This window comes from Taudactylus pleione, unplaced genomic scaffold (assembly GCF_031769625.1).
Source record: "Taudactylus pleione unplaced genomic scaffold, aTauple2 ptg000473l, whole genome shotgun sequence".
Classification (NCBI taxonomy): Eukaryota; Metazoa; Chordata; class Amphibia; order Anura; family Myobatrachidae; genus Taudactylus; species Taudactylus pleione.
Genome location: NW_028284875.1, coordinates 11,029,727 through 11,050,974, shown reverse-complemented (window position 1 = coordinate 11,050,974; position 21,248 = coordinate 11,029,727). Strand labels below are relative to the sequence as shown.

Below are 21,248 nucleotides of genomic sequence, written 5' to 3'. Positions count from 1 at the left end.
ATTATAATTTATTTTTTTCTAGTAAAATATAGAGTGATGGCTACTGTAGGTGCATTTCTAATTGTTTGGGGTCTATTTATTATCACTTAAGTTCTACAAAAGCAGGTGAAAATTAACATCTTCACCTAGTTTTGGAGAAATTAATTATTGGGGCCATTCATCATAAAGGTAATGCAGGAGATATCACTGATATCTCCTGCATTACCTTTCTTTCCCGATGTGGCCTGCTGACCCCATACACTATTATGGGGACCTAATTTCATCAAGTTCCAAATATACTATATTTTTGGAGCTTGACTGCGGGAGCATTAACAATCTTCAGATGGCGTTTGCTCCTGCACACGGCGCTCACCCCGCTCATTCCCTATAGGAAGGAGTCCCGGGTTGTGAAGAGGGTTCATTTCGGATCCCTCCGCCCCTGGCTGGAGCGCACTAGCACGGCCGAGTCAGACTCGGCCGTGCTAAGTTTCACTGTTCCGAAGAGCAATGAAAGCATTCGGGGAGACAGCACATTTTCGGATCAGCTATCTCTGTGCCGGAGCAATTGTCACTTGCTCCATCGTTCATTTAGCTAATTAAAATATTGATATGAGCACAGCAAATGCTTTGTCATTCTTTTTGGATAAATGCAGTTAACAGTTAACACATATAATAAAAAATTGTGCGGGCCTGAGCGGTCAGGGTAAATAAAGGCAAGATGTCCCGCACTGTGCTTATTTATTTGTTATTTTGCAGTGCGTTAGGTCGGGTACACATTAGACCACTGGTTCTCATACTCGATCCTCTGGACCCCACAAAGATCACATTTTCCAGGTCACCCAGCAGTTGCACAGGTGTGTTCATTACTCACTGACACATTTTAAAAGAGCCACAGGTGGAGATTATTTCACTTGTAATTCTGTGAGGAGACCTGGAAAACATGCACTGTTTGGGGTCCTGGGGACCGAGTTTGAGAACCTGTGTATTAGACGATATATTGGACAATATATCATTCCATTGCTGATTGGAACGACATATCGTACATATAATGTGTACGGCTGACCGCTGTATCGTTCTATCCGGCCTCGGGTCGGCTGGGATACACATTGTTCTGATGTGCACCCAGCCTTACAGAGAATATATTCGTCAATCACATCAATTTCTGCGTATTGGAGATAACAGTATACATTTCTTAACAAACAGACACAGATCCATTCTTAGTAAGGTGTCAAGTAACAGTGATATGTCTTTGCAATGTGGGAGGAAACTGGGGGTGCATGGAGGAACCCACTCAAACATAAGGAGGACATATAAACTCCACATAGATAGAGCCCTGGTCAGGAATTGAACACATAGGCCCTCATTCAGAGCCGCTCGTTAACAGCAGTACGCTCGTTGCGTTCCGATGTTGGGAAACCGCGCATGCGTCGGTGTAACACTGCGCATGTGCGTACGGCAGATTGCGAGTTTTTTTTGTCTCGTTCGTCAAATTGCGAACAGGAAGTGACATGTCAAATGTGATTGACAGAACAGGGCGTTTTTGGGCGTTGACGGGGGTGGAGATGGAAAAACGCAGGCGTGGCGAGGCGTTTTTGGGGCGTACATACATTATCTGATGCGAACGTCAAATGTGTTTGTACCAAGTCATACGTCACTGGATGATCCTCTTTCCGTTCAAACTGCTCGCACAGCTTTGGGTCTGGATTACTCGACCACATTGGCGATGGCCTTCTCCTCCGTCCCGGGCCTCCACGATGTTTCATCGATTAATCACGGCTTGTCAGAAAAACAATCAATTTTGAATTGAAAACCAGCTTGTAATGTGTTTTGAAAAGAGTTTTTTTGGTTAGCACAAAACCGTACGCAGGTGGAAATCAGAGCTGCTAATTTCAGGATTACACAATCAATTAGCGTACATTTGTAGGTATGTTTTTTTTTGTTTGAATTTGGTTTTTGTGCTATTGTAACAATAATGTCATCATGTTTGTGTGTATTTTACCATTTTGCTTTGGTCAGGAGAATTTGCATCCTTATGTAATTTTTAAAGTGTTCCTTAAAGAGCCCTTTATTTAAAATTTTTGATTTTATTTTTTGGGAGGTCGTTTTTGCCTTGTGGGCCAGTATTAACTGCAAACCATTTATAAAATAATGTCAGAATACAATGTCGAACATTTTTTCAAAATTAATTTGAAAATAAAAACATTTTCTGGCCCATTTTTGGCCCAAACTTTTTTGGCAGTGTTATTCCAATAAAAATTATAATTTGGCCAAACATAAAAGGTATGGAAACTTAAAACAAAAAATTAAAAACAATTCACAAGAAAGGAGAGGGAAGTTTTGGCCAGAAAGGAATATGGGGCAAGCACAGAAGGAGTGTGGGAAAAGTAGCCAGTGCTGTCAACGTTTTTTCCCCCGTTTGGCTGGGGGAGGGTGGGCGCCAGACCGGGTCCGGGATGTCATCGGGCTGGCCTGTCCAGAGGCAGATGTTGTGGCCTCTGGACTAGGCACAGGGCTAGGCACATTTGGAGGATTGGCTGATGTTGTGCCAGAGGTGGAGGATCCTGATGTTCGGCAGGAAGGGAGGTCGGCTCCACCATGTGCTGGCGAACGAGCTGCTCCAGGGCACTGGCGATGCGGATGTTGGCCCTGGTATTTTCCGCCAGGGCCTGACCAATGGTCACGTTGGCCGCAGCATTTTGCTCCAGGGCCTCAGCCACCCGTAGCAGACTGGTGTCCATCCTCTGCAGAATCTCTGTATGGAAATCCGATTTAAAATTGAGTTCTGTGAGGAGTGCCACTGCCTGCGAGGGGGATTGCCCTGGACTGGCTTCTGCAGGGTCCTCAGCCGGATGTACTGGTTCGTCCCCTGCAGAGCCAGCAGAAATTCTGCGGCCAAGGCTCCCCTCTGGAGCAGACTCATCCGCCTGTGTCTCTGTGTGAAAAATGAGAAAAGAGTCACATTAGAATCTACATATTGGCACAATAACATTTCAGAGTTGGTTACATCACAATATTTACCTGGGACAACATGAGGAGCCGCAAAGTCTGGCATGTCCATATCCATGTTCGACACGCCAAACACCTCCACAGCCTGCACACACCCCTGTGCCAGCTCTTCCAAATCATTCAACTCCAATGACACAGGGGTGGGACCCCCACCTGTCCTCCTTGCATGCCTAGCCCTGTCCGCCATTTTTTGTTTCAGGCGATATTTGAAGTCTTGCCATCTGTGGGTGAAAAAGTAACCATTATTCCTGTTGTTTTTTTTTAAGTGGTTTTAGGGGGATCAAGTTTTTACTTACCGCCGTTTGACATCCCGGGCTAGACGGACATAATCACCCACCCTATTGACAGTACTGACTATCTCCTCCCACATTCTCCACTTCTGGCTTGCACCCATATTCCTGTCTGCCTGTGGCAGGATGTCCACACACTTCTGAACCAAAACCTCCATCTCCTTTCTTGTGAATTGTGGCTGCCTTTTCTTTTTCCCTGCTTTGCCCGGAATACTGGGCCCAGCAGCCTCTTCCATGTCATCCTCCTCACCTATTTGTTTAAACGTTGAGAAATTTAAGCTTGCAAACTTTCACTATATTATGTTTCAAAATAATCCTTGTTTGGAAATGCCTGAAAAACTTACCGGCCGACTCTTGGCCATTGTTTCCCTGGTCTGTAGCCATTTCTTACCTCCAAACAAGAAATACACCAGAACGTTTTTTTTGGGTCGTGACGTATTTATACATGCGTCCTTATTTTTCGTCCGCATCATTGATTGTGCGTTCCTATGATCCCTCCTTAATTTGTGCGGGAAAATAAACACTATTTATGGCTTTGGGCGTCTCGAGTTGGTCGGAGTGGATTGTTGGCGGGATTTGGATTTGGCGGCGTTGTTTGGAGTTTTTTTTCGGTGTGTCTTTTTGGAGTTTTTATTTCCGTTCGCTTTTTTTGGTGTGGTTGTTTTATTTGTCGTGTCATTTTTTGGCAAGTTTTTGTCCGTCTTCCTTTTGTTCACTTTGTGTCTCCTTCTTTTTGATAAATTTGGGTCGCTAATTAATTCTCCTTTGGTAGGTTTCTTTTGGCTCTGCCCCAACGACCTTTTTATCCGGTGACTTATATACAGTATCCTCTATTGGTAAGTTTGTTTTTTCACTTGTTTATTAAATGTTCATGTTTTGTTTAACGCAACTTGTTTGACCTTACACTTTTAACCTTTGGTTTGGTGATTCCTAAATGTATGAACTAATTAGCGCATTTTTATCTGGTTATTTTCTGTCTTGTACTTGCGAACTAATTAGCGCATTTTTATCTGGTTATTTTCTGTCTTGTAATTGCGAACTAATTAGCGCATTTTTATCTGGTTAGTTTCTGTCTTGTAATTGCGAACTAATTAGCGCATTTTTATCTGCTTATTTTCTGTATTTAAATTGGTTGTGATTTCCCGTTCTAAATTTTTAAAGAATTTGGGGCCCAAATTGTGGTAGTCTGCGCACTGTCGCTTTGCTATTTGCCGAAATGTGTGTTTATCCCCTTTTATGTTTTGTATTGCACCCAATTTAGATTCCTAAATGACCACCCTAAAGTTTTGCATTGTTTGTTTGTTTTTATTTTTAGGTTTTGAAAATCATGACAATACCCCGGCATGTAAGCATCATTGGATTGTATCGTAAAGATAAGTAATTTTTAAGTTTTTTGGGGGCAAAAAAACCTTACATTCAATTCTTGCCATTTCAGGTTGATCTTGGTCGGATTGTTCTGGCCATGCTCCCGGAAGCCGATCAACCTCAATCTCGTCCCAGGCGTAGGCATCGTAGGCGTGCAAGGCCCCAGATATATCGAACACGTGTCACCCTTTTTGGAATGCCCGATGATGAGGTGTTAAGACGCTACCGTCTTCCGCCCCAAATCATCATAGACACTCTCTCATTAATAGAGAGTGATCTTGAGCGGCAAATTGACAGTCCTACTGCAATACCACCACTTACGCAATTTATGGTGGTGTTACATTTCTGTGCCTCAGGATCGTTTCAAACAACGGTGGGAATAGTTGCGGGAATCTCCCAATCCTCCTTTTCCAGGATCCTGAGGGCAGTGATGGAGGCCCTTTTCAAGCACCTCCATCATTTTATTCAAATGCCTTTGGATATGGGTGCCCTTAGTGTGGCCAAGGCCAATTTTTACCAAATAGCTGGCTTCCCACACATCATAGGGGTTGTAGATGGTACTCACATACCACTTCAGCCTCCAGCACGGCTGGAGGCCATTTTTCGCAACTGCAAACACTATCACTCCCTGAATGTAATGGTGGTATGTGATGCCTCCCTCCAGATCCTGTCCCTGAATGCAAAATTACCCGGAAGTGCACATGACTCATTCGTCATCCGGCAATCAGGGATATGGCAAAAATTAAACAACCTACAAGCTGGTGATGCGTGGCTTCTGGGTAAGTGGAGACCTTTAGTACATAACAATGTTAAGCTTGATACACAGTGATCCTGATGTTGTCACTTCTTTTTCACAGGAGACAGTGGCTACCCTTGCACGCCCTGGCTGCTCACTCCTTATTTGGCTCCCACACCAGGGCCACAAAGTAATTTTAATTTCGCACTTACAGCCACCAGGCAAGTGGTGGAGCACTGTATCAACCTTTTAAAAGGCCGATTCAGATGCCTCCACCGCTCTGGTGGTGAGCTCATGTATTTGCCGGATATGGTTTCGAAAATTGTGGTCCTGTGTGGGATATTTCACAACATTGCCATAAGGAGTGGTGTCCCAATGCAGCCAGAGGATGCCTTGCCTGAGGATGGCCCCCCCGAGGTTGGTCGGAGGTCAGTATGTGGGGGGGCCATACGCGATGATGTGGTGGCCAGATATTTTAGGTAATTATTGGCACAAAAGAAGTTCTTTGACACAATGTGTTAAGGATTTTGGGAGACCATCTAATTAATTTGTTTATTTTTTCCCATCTTCTGTTTGATTTCATAATCTTTGGGACTGAAACGATGACTACTTCCTGCTACCCAAAAATAACCTTCATGGGGACAAATTGGATATATATTCTGGACCCAATATTGCAACGCAACATTTGTGGAATCATGTTGGCATGCTCATTCGTCAACCAGTTCTTGATTTTTCTTTACTTTTTTCATATGGTGTTTGATGGGTTGTACTTTTTGTTATCACTGTGTGTATTGTTTGTGAGCCAACACTTTGGTTTTTTAGTTATGTGTTGAATAAATTTTTTGAGAGTGTAATTTTGCAAATTTTCTTGAACATTGCAAGCAAGTGTAACCAGGTTCACCCACGTTAAAATTGCTTAAGGGTTAATCCTGTAATGTCGCAATTTGATCAAAATTTAAATATGGTTTCTGGGTCAAAACCAACACCAAAAGGTATTATGTACAATCAGTATGCTTTGGAATCTCGGGCTAAGCAGGTTGCCCACAAAATTGGAACATGTAAAATGTACTAATATAAAAATTGTTACACCAAAAAAAAACCCAAGCAGATTGTTACTGTTAGCTGTTTCATGTGCCTGTTTTCTAAAAATCTACAACACACAATCTTAGTGACATTAGTTGCAAATACTTGCTGCAAGAGTCTACTTATGTCAGTGTAAACAATCTAAGATTTGGAGACAAGGAATGAGACTGAACTCTTAACTTTAAAATTTTTATTAAAAGAAATAATTTTGGTAGAAAATAAAAAATTATGGACGCAGGATCCCAGCCATATGGTCAAGGACCACCAGCAGGCCGATCACGTGGCCCCGCATCACTTGGACGCACCCGGCTAGGTCCGCCAAACGCCTCTGGTCCTCTGTGGATTAGAAAAGTGTGGGGCTTAATACAAAATTTAAGAAACACCCTGAAAAAACAAGCAAAACAGAGCTATCCAAAAATGACAATAGTGTGACCAAAAGCACATTTAACCAAAAAACCCAAAGGACACACAAATGGACACCCAAAAAAACACAAAAAACAAACAAAACTGTTTTGCCATGTGGGATATGTGTATGGGGAAATCAGCAGTAAAAGGTAAAGACAAACAGAGATATACCCAAACTTGGGACAAACCAAATAAAGGAAAAGGCACAGACACAGGATTAGAACAAAACATTTGAAACTACAAAAAAGGATAAAAGGGAAACATACCATTCAAAATGACGGCTGGCCCAGAACAAACTCCCTCGTCCTCCTCGGAGGTGGCCACATTCCCCAACGAGGTGGGAGGGGTGATGACGGATTCCGCCGAGGGGGTAGTCACGAGAGGGGTGGTTGGAGGGGAGGGGGAATTGGGATGGAGGGGAAGTAGCACAAAGGGATGTGCGACAGGGTCTGGGCAGGCTGGAGAGGAGGGGGAATTTAGGTTATTTTGGGGAGAGGATGTTTGGCTGGGGGTTGGGGAGAGGGGCAGAGAGCGCCGTCTTTGACGGTGATGACGCCGTAGTCTTCGCTCTGCCCCTAAATGATGGAAAACAAATTGAGGTTACTTTAGAACAGCACCTTGCTAAACGCTAATTGTTGAACCTCAATAAATGAAAACATGCACATGCAGATATGAGTACAAATAATAAATAGGCCATACATGAAAACATGCACATGCAGATATGAGTACAAATAATAAATAGGCCATACATGAAAACATACACATGCAGATATGAGTACAAATAATAAATAGGCCATACATGAAAACATGCACATGCAGATATGAGTACAAATAATAAATAGGCCATACATGAAAACATGCACATGCAGATATGAGTACAAATAATAAATAGGCCATACATGAAAACATGCACATGCAGATATGAGTACAAATAATAAATAGGCCATACATGAAAACATGCACATGCAGATATGAGTACAAATAATAAATAGGCCATACATGAAAACATGCACACGCAGTTAGGTCCACAAAGATAAACATGAAAACCAAAGTCAAATAAACTTACTTTCCGCTATCTGCATGCGAAAGCATGCCAGCAAGCGGGGCGTCCGCCGTTGCAGGTCGGACCACCTGCGCTCCAGCTGGCCGATCTGGCGGCGTGAGCCGAAGGAACGCAGACGGCCACGTACCTCCGCATATGCGGAACGCTTTTCCCGATTGGTGATGGGGGGAGGCTGGCTGGTGATCCGCCTGTCCATCACCTCGGTTAATACCAGGAGCTCGCGCCTGGTGAATGCCGAGGCTCTCATGATGGCAATGGTGTATTTTTAATAAAACAATTTTAATAAAGACCAGAAAAAAATTTTGATTGGCTAATGTATTTGGGTAATTAACAGGACCAATTCTATTGGTTAGTGTATGAGTCATGTGTTCGACAGGGCCACAAATCTATTGAGAGTTATGATAGGCTTGATGCAGTGACATGCGTAAGCTAATTTAAATAAAGAAATGAACCCAGTAAAATATGCGTGGGTAAAAACACAGAAAACAAATGGATAATTGCCTCAAACATGTATTTTGACAAATAAAAGCGAATGTTTAAGCCGTACGTATTCTGCGGGTAAACACAAACACGGACAAGAGTAAAGTTTATTGCATGTCAAAAAAAAATAAAAAAAAATGGACGAGCAATTAAGCTAATTGATATATTGATTGGCATGATACGATTGAGGGAGGTAGGCAGAATAAACGAGCAGGTAATCGGAATCTGACAGGCCCACTTCCGGTTTGTACTTGTGCGTGCGTTCCCTGCAAGCCACAATGGGGATGTACGCTCGCTATTTGGAACGCTCGTTAGCTAGAGGAGGGGTCGGTAGACTTTGGGGAGGAAGTTTAGCTGCGTTCGAAATTACGAGCGAGCACTTAAATTAACATTTTTCGGTACGTACGCCGAACGTACGAACGGCCATTTGCGTCCGGGTCTGAATGAGGGCCATAGTCACAGCACTATAAGGCAGCAATGCTAACCACTAAGAATGTGATAGGTAGATTAACCAATTATTTGCAATCTAAAGGTCTGGTTAAAACATTGATTAAAAATTGGTCTTATCTTTTATCATATCTATTTTGCAGGCAAAAGAAAACAAAAGAGTCATTCAGCTCACACACATTCCTCTTTACACCAAATACCTCCTGTGTCAAGTCTCTCTGGCCCAAACATTGAAAAACATCATCTTTATTGTGATACATTAAGAGCTGATCACACAGTTGCCAAAAGACTATCTTCAAGCCACCAATGCTTAACAGATTCATCTGTTGCACCTTATCCTCACACTACTGTTGCATCTGCTACTGGACATAGGAATTTCCATGAACAAACAAGAGGACTTCAGCAGTCTAGCCAAGCTTCATCCACAAACTCCACTTTGAGTCTTTTGTTTGGGAAAAAAGGATTTTCAAGTGCACTTGTTTTGTCAGGGCTGTCAGCTGCTGATGGAGATAACACAGCAGATACTTTGTCCTCCACTAGTGTAAACCTAGTAATGTGTCCCCATTTGAGAGTGGAAAAGCAAAGTAAAGAGGTGAGTTAAAAACGTTCAGTCTTTCAATCCATCTACATACTGTAGAGATAGCCAGCATCATTATTTTTATCATTTTATTTTTTTTATTCAATACATTAATAGTTACTGCTGGCAATAACATTGCTTTAGCTAGCAATAACCCTTGGTGGCTGTAAGATCCTCCTGCTTTCACCTTTGCATGGGGAAGCCTATTTCATTCGAGAATCTGCCGCAATACCATACAACAGGGTGCAAAGCACTGCTATGCTGGCCACTTCAATACTCTTCTTGAACAATTACTGCAGAATCAGCACTTCCACTCAGCGGCAAACGCAGGATTTCTAGAGGGGGGTTTCCAAATGCTTGATTTTAGAGTGAGTGTGGCCAGTCCATGAAGAGGATATAATTACCACTTATCCAGCTTTAATATGTGTTATACAAAGTGTATTGTGTGTCATAATTCCAGCATATACAGGACCAGAGATCACAGTAAGCAATTAAATGCGTCAGTAGGGCCATCCTGCTTGAGCTGAATGTTATTATTTTAGATGTGAGCAGGCCCGCTAAGAGCCGTGTCGGGCCCCGGTAATAGGGGGCGTGGCCTAATCGCGGGAGGTGTGGCCACGCCCCCTTGCCGAGAAAAAAAAAATGCAGCCCCTGGAGAGGGGGGGGCGCTCTGAGCCCCCTCTGCCCGGCGCCAAGCCAGGGGGGGCGCGATCAGTGTGATCGCTCCCCCGCACAGGCATAGGAGACTGCTGTGGCTGCTGCTCAGTGAGGGGGGGAGCGGCGCCGGACCCGGGAAGCCCGGGCCCGGGTAATCTGTACCCCCTCCCCCCCCCCTCTCGGCACCCCTGGATGTGAGCACCATTCCAGGGCATGGGAGCAAGTCCGGTAGTCTGGGGGAGCAGCAGAAGAACCTAGCACTGCCATGGACTTATATGTAAATATTGGACTCTACAGCAGTGCATCCCTAACGGTGCATGTTTTCCAAATCCCCTAATTGGTGCACAGGTGTATTTATTACTGGCTGATACATGTTAAAAGATCCATAGGTGGTGCTATTTATTTAATTTATGATACTGAGAAGAACATGCAGCGCTAGTAAAATTCCATTATATTACTATTCATGGTGTGGGCTGGGGAGGGGGTTTCCAGGCAGATGGAACACCCCCCTGCGTTTGCCTATGCTTCCACTAAAGATCAAGACTATCAGGTCTGAGACCACACCCGCAGTGTCAGAATCTTACACACAAAACATACTGGATGATTCAACATTGTTATTTAACACTTATTGCACTTAGCACTTCTGCTAAAGGTGAAGACAATCATTACTAAGGATGATAATACAAAATGATATGGTCCTTCGTGTAATACAGTAAGGATGCAATTGTTCCCCAGTAACCACCTTTTGGGACACACATACAGTATATGATAATCTGTGAATTAAATTGCAGTATGGTGGGTGCTCCCTCTTAACCAAACATTCACAATGGTAGGTAATAATCTCAAATAACCATTCACAACAGGCAGTCACCGTATATATTATATTGTTGGGGATGTCCCCTCTACAAAGTACACACAATGGTAGAAATACAGTAATAGTAGACACATCTGGCAGGTCTTTAGCTGATAAGTCTACCTTTTTCCTTGTTGTCTAGCACAGATAGACCCTCAGCATGGGTATAAGTGTACATAAAGTGGTGAGAAGGTTTGTATAAAAGCTTCTTAATTTATAAACATAGCAAACAGTAGACAGTCAGCATAAATGAGGGTGAACTCATACTGAGTTATAAGGAGGTCCTGATTACTGGGGAACAATTGCATCCTTACTGTATTACACAGAGATCTTTTTTTGTGTATCGAAGGGAAGTGTGGTCAATGGGCCTGATTCAGCTAGGAATGCAGTTGCTAATACGCATGCAATTGGCCGATTCTTGCATACGCGAACCAGCCACTGTGATCGGGACTGCGATCGCAGAGACCACGCTGACCCATCGCAGAGTGATTGACAGGAAGTGCCGTTTGTGGGTGGTGACGGAGGGGTGGTCGGACGAACGCAGGCGTGTCAGTGCGTTTAAACGCCGTTGAAGGGGTGTGATTAAATTATCCACTGCGATGCCCTACGCAGCCTGAGGCCTGATAGCGTGCGTGGAAGTTAGCAATTTCTGAGTAAGGTATGAACTTGTGCAAGTGTGCGTGTGGCTGTGATGGTACTCGATTGTACCGATGGTTTTGCAGTCTTGCTAAACATTACAGATGTGTGTAAGATAAAGTGGGAGTCCTTATGTAGTGCAGCGGCGTGATTGCCTGCTCCCTCTCTCTCCCCTGCACTTCTCACTGCCTTCTTCCCTTTCTCATCCCGCACACTTCTCACTGCCTGCTTTCTCTCTCTCCCCTGCACTTCTCACTGCCTGCTTCACTTTCTCATCCCCTGCACTTCTCACTGCCTGCTTCCCTTTGTCATCCCCTGCACTTAACACCTGCTTCCTCTCCTGCACTTCTCACTGTCTGCTCCCCTTTCTCATCCCCTGCACTTCTCACTGCCTGCTTCTCTTTCCCCTGCACTTCTCACTTCCTGCTTCCCTTTCTCATCCCATGCACTTCTCACTGCCTGCTTTCCCTCTCTCCCCTGCACTTCTCACTGCCTGCATCACTTTCTTATCCCTGCACTTATCACCTGCTTCCTCACCTGCACTTCTCACTGCCTGCTTTCCTTTCTCATCCCCTGCACTTTTCACTGCCTGCTTCCTTTTCTCATCTCGCACACATCTCACTGCCTGCTTCTTCTCTTTCCCCTGCACTTCTCACTGCCTGCTTACCTTTCTCATCCCCTGCACTTCTCACTGCCTGCTTTCTCTCTCTTCCCTGCACTTCTCACTGCCTGCTTCCCTTTGTCATCCCCTGCACTTCTCACTGCCTGCTTCCCTTTCTCATCCCCTGCACTTCTCACTGCCTGCTTCCCTATCTCATCCCCTGCACTTCTCACTGCCTGCTTCCCTATCTCATCCCCTGCACTTCTCACTGCCTGCTTCCCTATCTCATCCCCTGCACTTCTCACTGCCTGCTTCCCTTTGTCATCCCCTGTACTTCTCACTGCCTGCTTCCTCTCTCTCCCCTGCACTTCTCACTGACTGCTTCCCTTTCTCATCCCCTGCACTTCTCACTGCCTGCTTCCCTTTCTCATCCCCTGCACTTCTCACTGCCTGCTTCCCTTTCTCATCCCCTGCACTTCTCACTGCCTGCTTCCCTTTCTCATCCCCTGCACTTCTCACTGCCTGCTTCCTCTCTCTCCCCATGCACCTCTCACTTCTTGCTTACCCCTTCACCTTTCAGCACCTGCTAATGTAACATATAATGCTTTTTCATATTAGCTCTTTATCCTGTTGGGGTATAATGGTGTGTGTGCCTGCTTCCTCCCTCTCCCCTGCACTTCTCACTGACTGCTCCCCTTTCTCATCCCCTGCACTTCTCACTGCCTGCTTCTCTTTCCCCTGCACTTCTCACTTCCTGCTTCCCTTTCTCATCCCATGCACTTCTCACTGCCTGCTTTCCCTCTCTCCCCTGCACTTCTCACTGCCTGCATCACTTTCTTATCCCTGCACTTATCACCTGCTTCCTCACCTGCACTTCTCACTGCCTGCTTTCCTTTCTCATCCCCTGCACTTCTCACTGCCTGCTTCCTTTTCTCATCTCGCACACATCTCACTGCCTGCTTCTTCTCTTTCCCCTGCACTTCTCACTGCCTGCTTACCTTTCTCATCCCCTGCACTTCTCACTGCCTGCTTTCTCTCTCTTCCCTGCACTTCTCACTGCCTGCTTCACTTTCTCATCCCCTGCACTTCTCACTGCCTGCTTTCCTTTCTCAGCCCGCACACTTCTCACTGCCTGCTTTCTCTCTCTCCCCTGCACTTCTCATTGCCTGCTTCACTTTGTCATCCCCTGCACTTATCACCTGCTTCCTCTCCTGCACTTCTCACTGCATCTTCCCTTTCTTATCCCCTGCACTTCTCACTGCCTGCTTCTCTTTATCCTGCACTTTTCACTACCTGCTTCCCTTTCTCATCCCGCACACATCTCACTGCCTACTTCTTCTCTTTCCCCTGCACTTCTCACTGCCTGCTTCCCTTTCTCATCCCCTGCACTTCTCACTGCCTGCTTTCTCTCTCTCCCCTGCACTTCTCACTGCCTGCTTCACTTTGTCATCCCCTGCACTTATCACCTGCACTTCTCACTGCCTGCTTCCCTTTCTCATCACCTGCACTTCTCACTGCCTGCTTCCCTTTGTCATCCCCTGCACTTCTCACTGCCTGCTTCCCTTTCTCATCCCCTGCACTTCTCACTGCCTGCTTCCCTATCTCATCCCCTGCACTTCTCACTGCCTGCTTCCCTATCTCATCCCCTGCACTTCTCACTGCCTGCTTCCCTATCTCATCCCCTGCACTTCTCACTGCCTGCTTCCCTTTGTCATCCCCTGTACTTCTCACTGCCTGCTTCCTCTCTCTCCCCTGCACTTCTCACTGACTGCTTCCCTTTCTCATCCCCTGCACTTCTCACTGCCTGCTTCCCTTTCTCATCCCCTGCACTTCTCACTGCCTGCTTCCCTTTCTCATCCCCTGCACTTCTCACTGCCTGCTTCCCTTTCTCATCCCCTGCACTTCTCACTGCCTGCTTCCCTTTCTCATCCCCTGCACTTCTCACTGCCTGCTTCCTCTCTCTCCCCATGCACCTCTCACTTCTTGCTTACCCCTTCACCTTTCAGCACCTGCTAATGTAACATATAATGCTTTTTCATATTAGCTCTTTATCCTGTTGGGGTATAATGGTGTGTGTGCCTGCTTCCTCCCTCTCCCCTGCACTTCTCACTGACTGCTTCCCTTTCTCATCCCCTGCACTTCTCACTGCCTGCTTCTCTTTCCCCTGCACTTCTCACTTCCTGCTTCCCTTTCTCATCCCATGCACTTCTCACTGCCTGCTTTCCCTCTCTCCCCTGCACTTCTCACTGCCTGCATCACTTTCTTATCCCTGCACTTATCACCTGCTTCCTCACCTGCACTTCTCACTGCCTGCTTTCCTTTCTCATCCCCTGCACTTCTCACTGCCTGCTTCCTTTTCTCATCTCGCACACATCTCACTGCCTGCTTCTTCTCTTTCCCCTGCACTTCTCACTGCCTGCTTACCTTTCTCATCCCCTGCACTTCTCACTGCCTGCTTTCTCTCTCTTCCCTGCACTTCTCACTGCCTGCTTCACTTTCTCATCCCCTGCACTTCTCACTGCCTGCTTTCCTTTCTCAGCCCGCACACTTCTCACTGCCTGCTTTCTCTCTCTCCCCTGCACTTCTCATTGCCTGCTTCACTTTGTCATCCCCTGCACTTATCACCTGCTTCCTCTCCTGCACTTCTCACTGCATCTTCCCTTTCTCATCCCCTGCACTTCTCACTGCCTGCTTCTCTTTATCCTGCACTTTTCACTACCTGCTTCCCTTTCTCATCCCGCACACATCTCACTGCCTACTTCTTCTCTTTCCCCTGCACTTCTCACTGCCTGCTTTACTTTCTCATCCCCTGCACTTCTCACTGCCTGCTTTCTCTCTCTCCCCTGCACTTCTCACTGCCTGCTTCACTTTGTCATCCCCTGCACTTATCACCTGCACTTCTCACTGCCTGCTTCCCTTTCTCATCACCTGCACTTCTCACTGCCTGCTTCCCTTTGTCATCCCCTGCACTTCTCACTGCCTGCTTCCCTTTCTCATCCCCTGCACTTCTCACTGCCTGCTTCCCTATCTCATCCCCTGCACTTCTCACTGCCTGCTTCCCTATCTCATCCCCTGCACTTCTCACTGCCTGCTTCCCTATCTCATCCCCTGCACTTCTCACTGCCTGCTTCCCTTTGTCATCCCCTGTACTTCTCACTGCCTGCTTCCTCTCTCTCCCCTGCACTTCTCACTGACTGCTTCCCTTTCTCATCCCCTGCACTTCTCACTGCCTGCTTCCCTTTCTCATCCCCTGCACTTCTCACTGCCTGCTTCCCTTTCTCATCCCCTGCACTTCTCACTGCCTGCTTCCCTTTCTCATCCCCTGCACTTCTCACTGCCTGCTTCCCTTTCTCATCCCCTGCACTTCTCACTGCCTGCTTCCTCTCTCTCCCCATGCACCTCTCACTTCTTGCTTACCCCTTCACCTTTCAGCACCTGCTAATGTAACATATAATGCTTTTTCATATTAGCTCTTTATCCTGTTGGGGTATAATGGTGTGTGTGCCTGCTTCCTCCCTCTCCCCTGCACTTCTCACTGACTGCTTCCCTTTCTCATCCCCTGCACTTCTCACTGCCTGCTTCCCTTTCTTATGCCCTGCACTTCTCATTGCCTGCTTCCTCTCTCTCAACTTCACCTATCACTGCCTGCTTCCCTTTCTAATTCCCTGCACTTCTCACTGCCTGCATTCCTTTCTCATCCTCTGCACTTATCACTGCCTGCTTCCCTTTCTTATCCCCTGTACTTCTCACTGCCTGCTTCCCCTCTCTCCCCTTCACCTATCACTGCCTGCTTCCCTTTCTAATTCCCTGCACTTTTCACTGCCTGCTTCCCTTTCTCATCCCCTGCACTTCTCACTGCCTGCATTCCTTTCTCATCCCCTGCACTTCTTACTGTCTGCTTCCCTTTCTAATTCCCTGCACTTTTCACTGCTTGCTTCCCTTTCTCATCCCCTGCACTTCTCACTGCCTGATTTCCTTTCTAATTCCCTGCACTTTTCACTGCCTGCTTCCCTTTCTCATCTCCTGCACTTCTCACTGCCTGCTTCCCTTTCTCATCCCCTCCACTTCTCACTGTCTGCTTCCCTTTCTCATCCCCTCCACTTCTCACTGTCTGCTTCCCTTTCTCATCCCTGCACTTCTCACTGCCTGATTTCCTTTCTCATCCCCTGCACTTCTCACTGCCTGCTTCCCTTTCTCATCCCCTCCACTTCTCACTGTCTGCTTCCCTTTCTCATCCCCTGCACTTCTCACTGCCTGCTTCCCTTTCTCATCCCCTGCACTTCTCACTGCCTGCTTCCCTTTCTCATCCCCTGCACTTCTCACTGCCTGCTTCCCTTTCTCATCCCCTGCACGTCTCACTGCCTGCATTAGTTTGTCATCACCTGCACTTCTCACTGCCTGCTTCCCTTTCTCATCCCCTGCACTTCTCACTGCCTGCTTCCCTTTCTCATCCCCTGCACTTCTCACTGCCTGCTTCCTCTCTCTCCCCTGCACCTCTCACTCCTTGCTTACCCCTTCACCTTTCAGCACCTGCTAATGTAACATATAATGCTTTTTCATATTAGCTCTTTATCCTGTGAGTGTATAATGGTGTGTGTGTGGGGGGGGGGAGGCTGGAGTGCTTTGTAATGTGGAGGAAGGGATAATCTTGTCTACTTTCTAACAGACTTGCAGTTATAATGGGAAGTTATGGAAGCATTTTACTTTTATGTTATTACATGAGAGCTTTAGTTGTCCTTTATTTTGAACCTTGTAAGATGTGTGTTTCCAATAAGTTACATTGATTAAACCCACAATGCAGATGGGTACTGATCAATAGACTATTTATTCAGCCATGTTTAATCGGCAGAAACCCTTTATTACTAAAGCTGCATACACATACAACGATTTTGTTACCAACGATTTTGTTACCAACGATTTTATGAACGATTTCCTGTCAGATTATCTGTCAGATTTTTTAAAGTGTAATGAAGTCTGACTGAACTACAAACTACAAACGTGAATGCGCATGAATGATAATCGTTCATTGTTTTAACTCAGAAAGTGGACGATTTTTACAACGATTGAACGATAAACAATATTGTTAACGATAGTCGTTCAAAAAATCGTTGTGTGTGTATGCGCCTTTAGGATCTGAAAGTCATGGTCGGCCAGTGACCATATAATGTAATTATTTACACACCTGTGATACCATAGCAGACATCCGCACTTCTCAGTGCCAGAGAGATAATGCCCCAGTAACGTATTGAACATCCTACAAGAATGATCAGAGTTTCATGGTTATTTACAGGTGTTATGTAGATACCATGTAAAATAGAACCCTGATTTCATGATGGCAGGGATACAGGACTCTTAGCATGTTACCAAAACTGTAATGCTGGTGTTAGACATGCAACCTTTACTAAATACAATGCTTCAACTTATGATTTCTTTCTGTGCTTTTCATGTGACTTTTGGTCACCCAAATATCTAAACTGATTTAAAAGTAACAGTCCAATAACAGTATATACAGTTGTAATTTATCAATTTAATGGGCCTGTCAGCGTGTTCACTGATTTTTTTTTCTTGCTTTCCTACATTTACTTTTTATGGTTTATTTTCTGTAGGTCTAAAATGGAATTGCTAGTCTTCTTTTAGAAACAAAACTATTTCAGGTTTTTGTAAGGTTGGGTACACATTAGAATATTGACACAATTTGCCATATCGAAATGACAAATCGTAAATATCGTCTAATGTGTGCTCCCGTGGACAACAGTTTGTTTGATTGACCATGCTGCATGGTCATTCAAACAATTTCATGTGTGCGGCTGTGCATTTTAAAGAATGACGGAACAAGGTATTGTTCTGTTTTTCTTTATTATCGTGTAGTGTGTACGGCAAATCTGTGATGGTCCAGGATGGAGGAGAATTGCCCCGTCTATCTAAACAATTGGCTGTCGTTCTAATTTGTACCCGGCCTAACAAATGAAACACTAAACTTCTGTGAGATATTATGTTTATTATAATGCTATCTGGCGAGACATTTGATATTGCTACACTTAACAATAAATGGTCACCCATGTAGTAAATCAGGACATGACATTAGGAGCCAGAACATCACGTACAATGAGCTAAAACTTTTCTCTTTCTTTCAGAAAGTCTATGGAACCTTTGACACTGATGATCTTACTGATGTTGGACAAGAACATCCAGTTGAGGCTGCTGAGACCTCTTACTTGGAATAAAGGGAAATATTGCCAATGGCTAAAGAAAATTAATTTCTAGCACATGAACATTAGCATGGAACAAACTTTTCACCGGTAATAAAATAACAGCTCTCTACACATGCCAGATGTCAGAGTATCTAATGAATCGGACATTCCTATGAACAATGGGCCTGATTCAGAGCCGCTCGTAAGCGGCCGCTCGTTCGCTCCGAGCGATGTTCGCACAACTGCGCATGCGTATGGGTTGTAATACGCATGCGCGAACCATTCATTGTGGTCTTAAATTGTGTGCTCGCAAAACAGCGAATGCCTGCTAATTTGAGTGACAGAATGAGGCGTTTGTGGGTGGTAACAGGGGAAGGTGCTTGAAAACGGGGAGTGGTGATCCGAACGCAGGCGTGCCAAAAGGTCAAAATGGGCGTTTTAAGGGTGTGCATAATTAACAAAGCAGCGTCATCGACCACGTCACTTGGTTGTTTCTTAGCCTGAACTGTTCGCATGATTGCGGTAGGAAAATCCAACCACAAGCACTGCGAGCAGTTCAGACGCCTTTCGATGTACTCGATTACTCAAATAAATAGTGGAGATGACGTATGATGCGAGTGGCCAGGGGGCGTCTTTACAAAATAGCGAGAGCATGTTTCGTTCGCTCGCTTAGACATAGAGGCGTCAACAGACCGCAAAGAGCGACCGCTCAATTTAAATAGCCGGCCCCTTTTTCTGAACGAGCGAGCGCAAATAGCGTTCGGCTCTGAATCAGGCCCAATGTTAAGAGTAATATATTATGCACAATGCTGAATAGTACAGTCTATGCACTCATATATCTTACAACCACTGCATGCACAATCCTGGGGTTTTTATTGTTTTGTTTAATTCTCTTTACTGATTCTCTTTACTCTTTATCAACAACAGGTAAATTAACATTACCACATACAGCAACAATTATATTTTTTATAAAAGTTTGTTAGTAATACCTAATGCAGGAATATATTATGTCCTAATGTAATCCTGTTGATGACTGTGACTTTACTTGATCCACCATAGTTATCATAAGTGGAGCAGTCTTCTCTTACATTTTGGGCTCTACCCTTAAAACCTTGCATCGTAGTTAGACAATTGAGTTACAATTAGATATTTCAGTTGAGAGACGAATATATGTACATTTTGCACAACATTTTAAAATATATATACAGTACAGTATATACAGGGTATAACTACAGCAGTAACAGCTAATTTATCTGCATTGGGGTCTAAAAGTTAGTGTGTGTGTGTATGTGGGGGGGGGGGGGGAGCGATAACTGTCCATTCCCTCCTATGGACCCTGCTCTTGTGAGCAAGTACTGGAACCGATGTTATTAATAAAGTTTCTGATACAGATGTGTCCTACACTGTGGCTACAGTCACGCCAAATGGTTCCTTTTGGTGCACCAGATCCCAGGCGTCTTGTTCATATAAATAAAACATCTGGAAGCAATAAAACTACATTGCTAGATTGCACTGATCAATTTGATGTGCAACATTTGTATATCTGTGTGAGTCTGAATCTGTATATGAAGTGCTACGATGCAGCGGCTGTGGCTTCTTCTCACACCAAGTTGTGACTTTGTACATGTTTAAAACTAATTCCTGTGTGGTTAAAGTCACAGCCCAGCGTCTCTAGAACACTGAGTGGTGGTTTACTGTGTCTGCGATGTGCATAGGATGCAGAATGTAAAGAAATAGACTGTATTCTACTCTTAGAGCATCTGTTGCCCCAGGCGTCTCACGTCGTATGGCATATCAAGGATGTATGTGGATATATATCTGTACACTATATGACACATACTATTATGCTAGCTTCAGAGGCTGGAACCTCTATTGCATGCTTTTGCATCTGTGTATACCTATTTTATTATTGTTATTATTATCATTATTATTATAATATGGCATCGCAATATACTGTAGCACCAGATGGTGAGGAAACAGAACAAATGAAAAACATAACACAAAATATTACAGGGAAGGTGATAAGGAAATTAGGCAAGAAGAAGTGGAAAATGAGGGCTCTGCTCATGAATGTGTCCAGTGTACATGGGATGTACAACAGGGGGGAGATGCATTAAGCCTTGGAGAGTGATAACGTGGAGAGTGATAAAGTACCAACCAATCAGCTCTTAACTCAGTTTACAGGCTGTGTTTGAAGAATGACAGGAGCTGATTGATTGGTACTTTATCTCTCATCACTCTTCAAGGCTTATTGCATCTCCCCATGTGAGAGGCAGGATGGGAGTGGTAGGGGTAGCCGAAGGCTTTGCCACTGAAAGGGGACCGGGTAGGCTTTGCAGAAGAGGTGGGTTTTCAAGGAAGACTTTGTATTCTGGGGGAGGGACAATTCGAGTTTGGGGAGTGGCACTGGAGAAATCTTGTAGGTGTGAGAGGAAGATAATTATCAATGGGGAGCAGGCCAGATTCAGAAAAGAGAGGATGGGGTGGGCAGGAGGGTATACACAGATGAGGTTAGAGATGTCAGAGTGGTAAGTATGGTGCAGAACTGTGTAGCTGAGGGAAAGAAAGCTGAATTGGAATCTAGAGGACCTAGATCTTTAAACACTGAGTGACCTATCCATTATGTTAATTATTGGGGACCCCGAAAATGAACATCCTAACTCACCCCGGCTGCCGGAGCAATTCATCATTGCTCCGGCGCCGTTACAGGTGATGCAATATCAGTTGCCCCCGCGTGCGGCTTCACTGTCGGAGCAGTGATGGGAGTGCGCATATGTGACCTTCAGGTCACGCATGCGCACAAGAGCCCCGATGTCCGGCGGAAGAAGCCGGACAGGGGCGGAGGGATCCAAAAGGATACCTCTTCGCAACCCGGACCT

At 45.2% G+C, this 21,248-nt stretch overlaps 1 protein-coding gene across 1 annotated transcript in view; it reads left to right on the top strand.

Annotated features, from left to right (window-relative positions):
- Positions 1 to 18,504, top strand: part of PCNX2 (pecanex 2) — a 449,190-nt gene extending 430,686 nt beyond the window's left edge. Inside the window, exons 33-34 of the mRNA XM_088448947.1 lie at positions 8,998 to 9,446; positions 18,313 to 18,504. Of these exons, the coding sequence (XP_088305073.1) occupies positions 8,998 to 9,446; positions 18,313 to 18,402 (539 nt within the window). The 3' untranslated portion in view covers positions 18,403 to 18,504. The remainder of the gene's footprint in view (positions 1 to 8,997; positions 9,447 to 18,312) is intronic.
- The last annotated feature ends 2,744 nt before the right edge of the window (positions 18,505 to 21,248 follow it).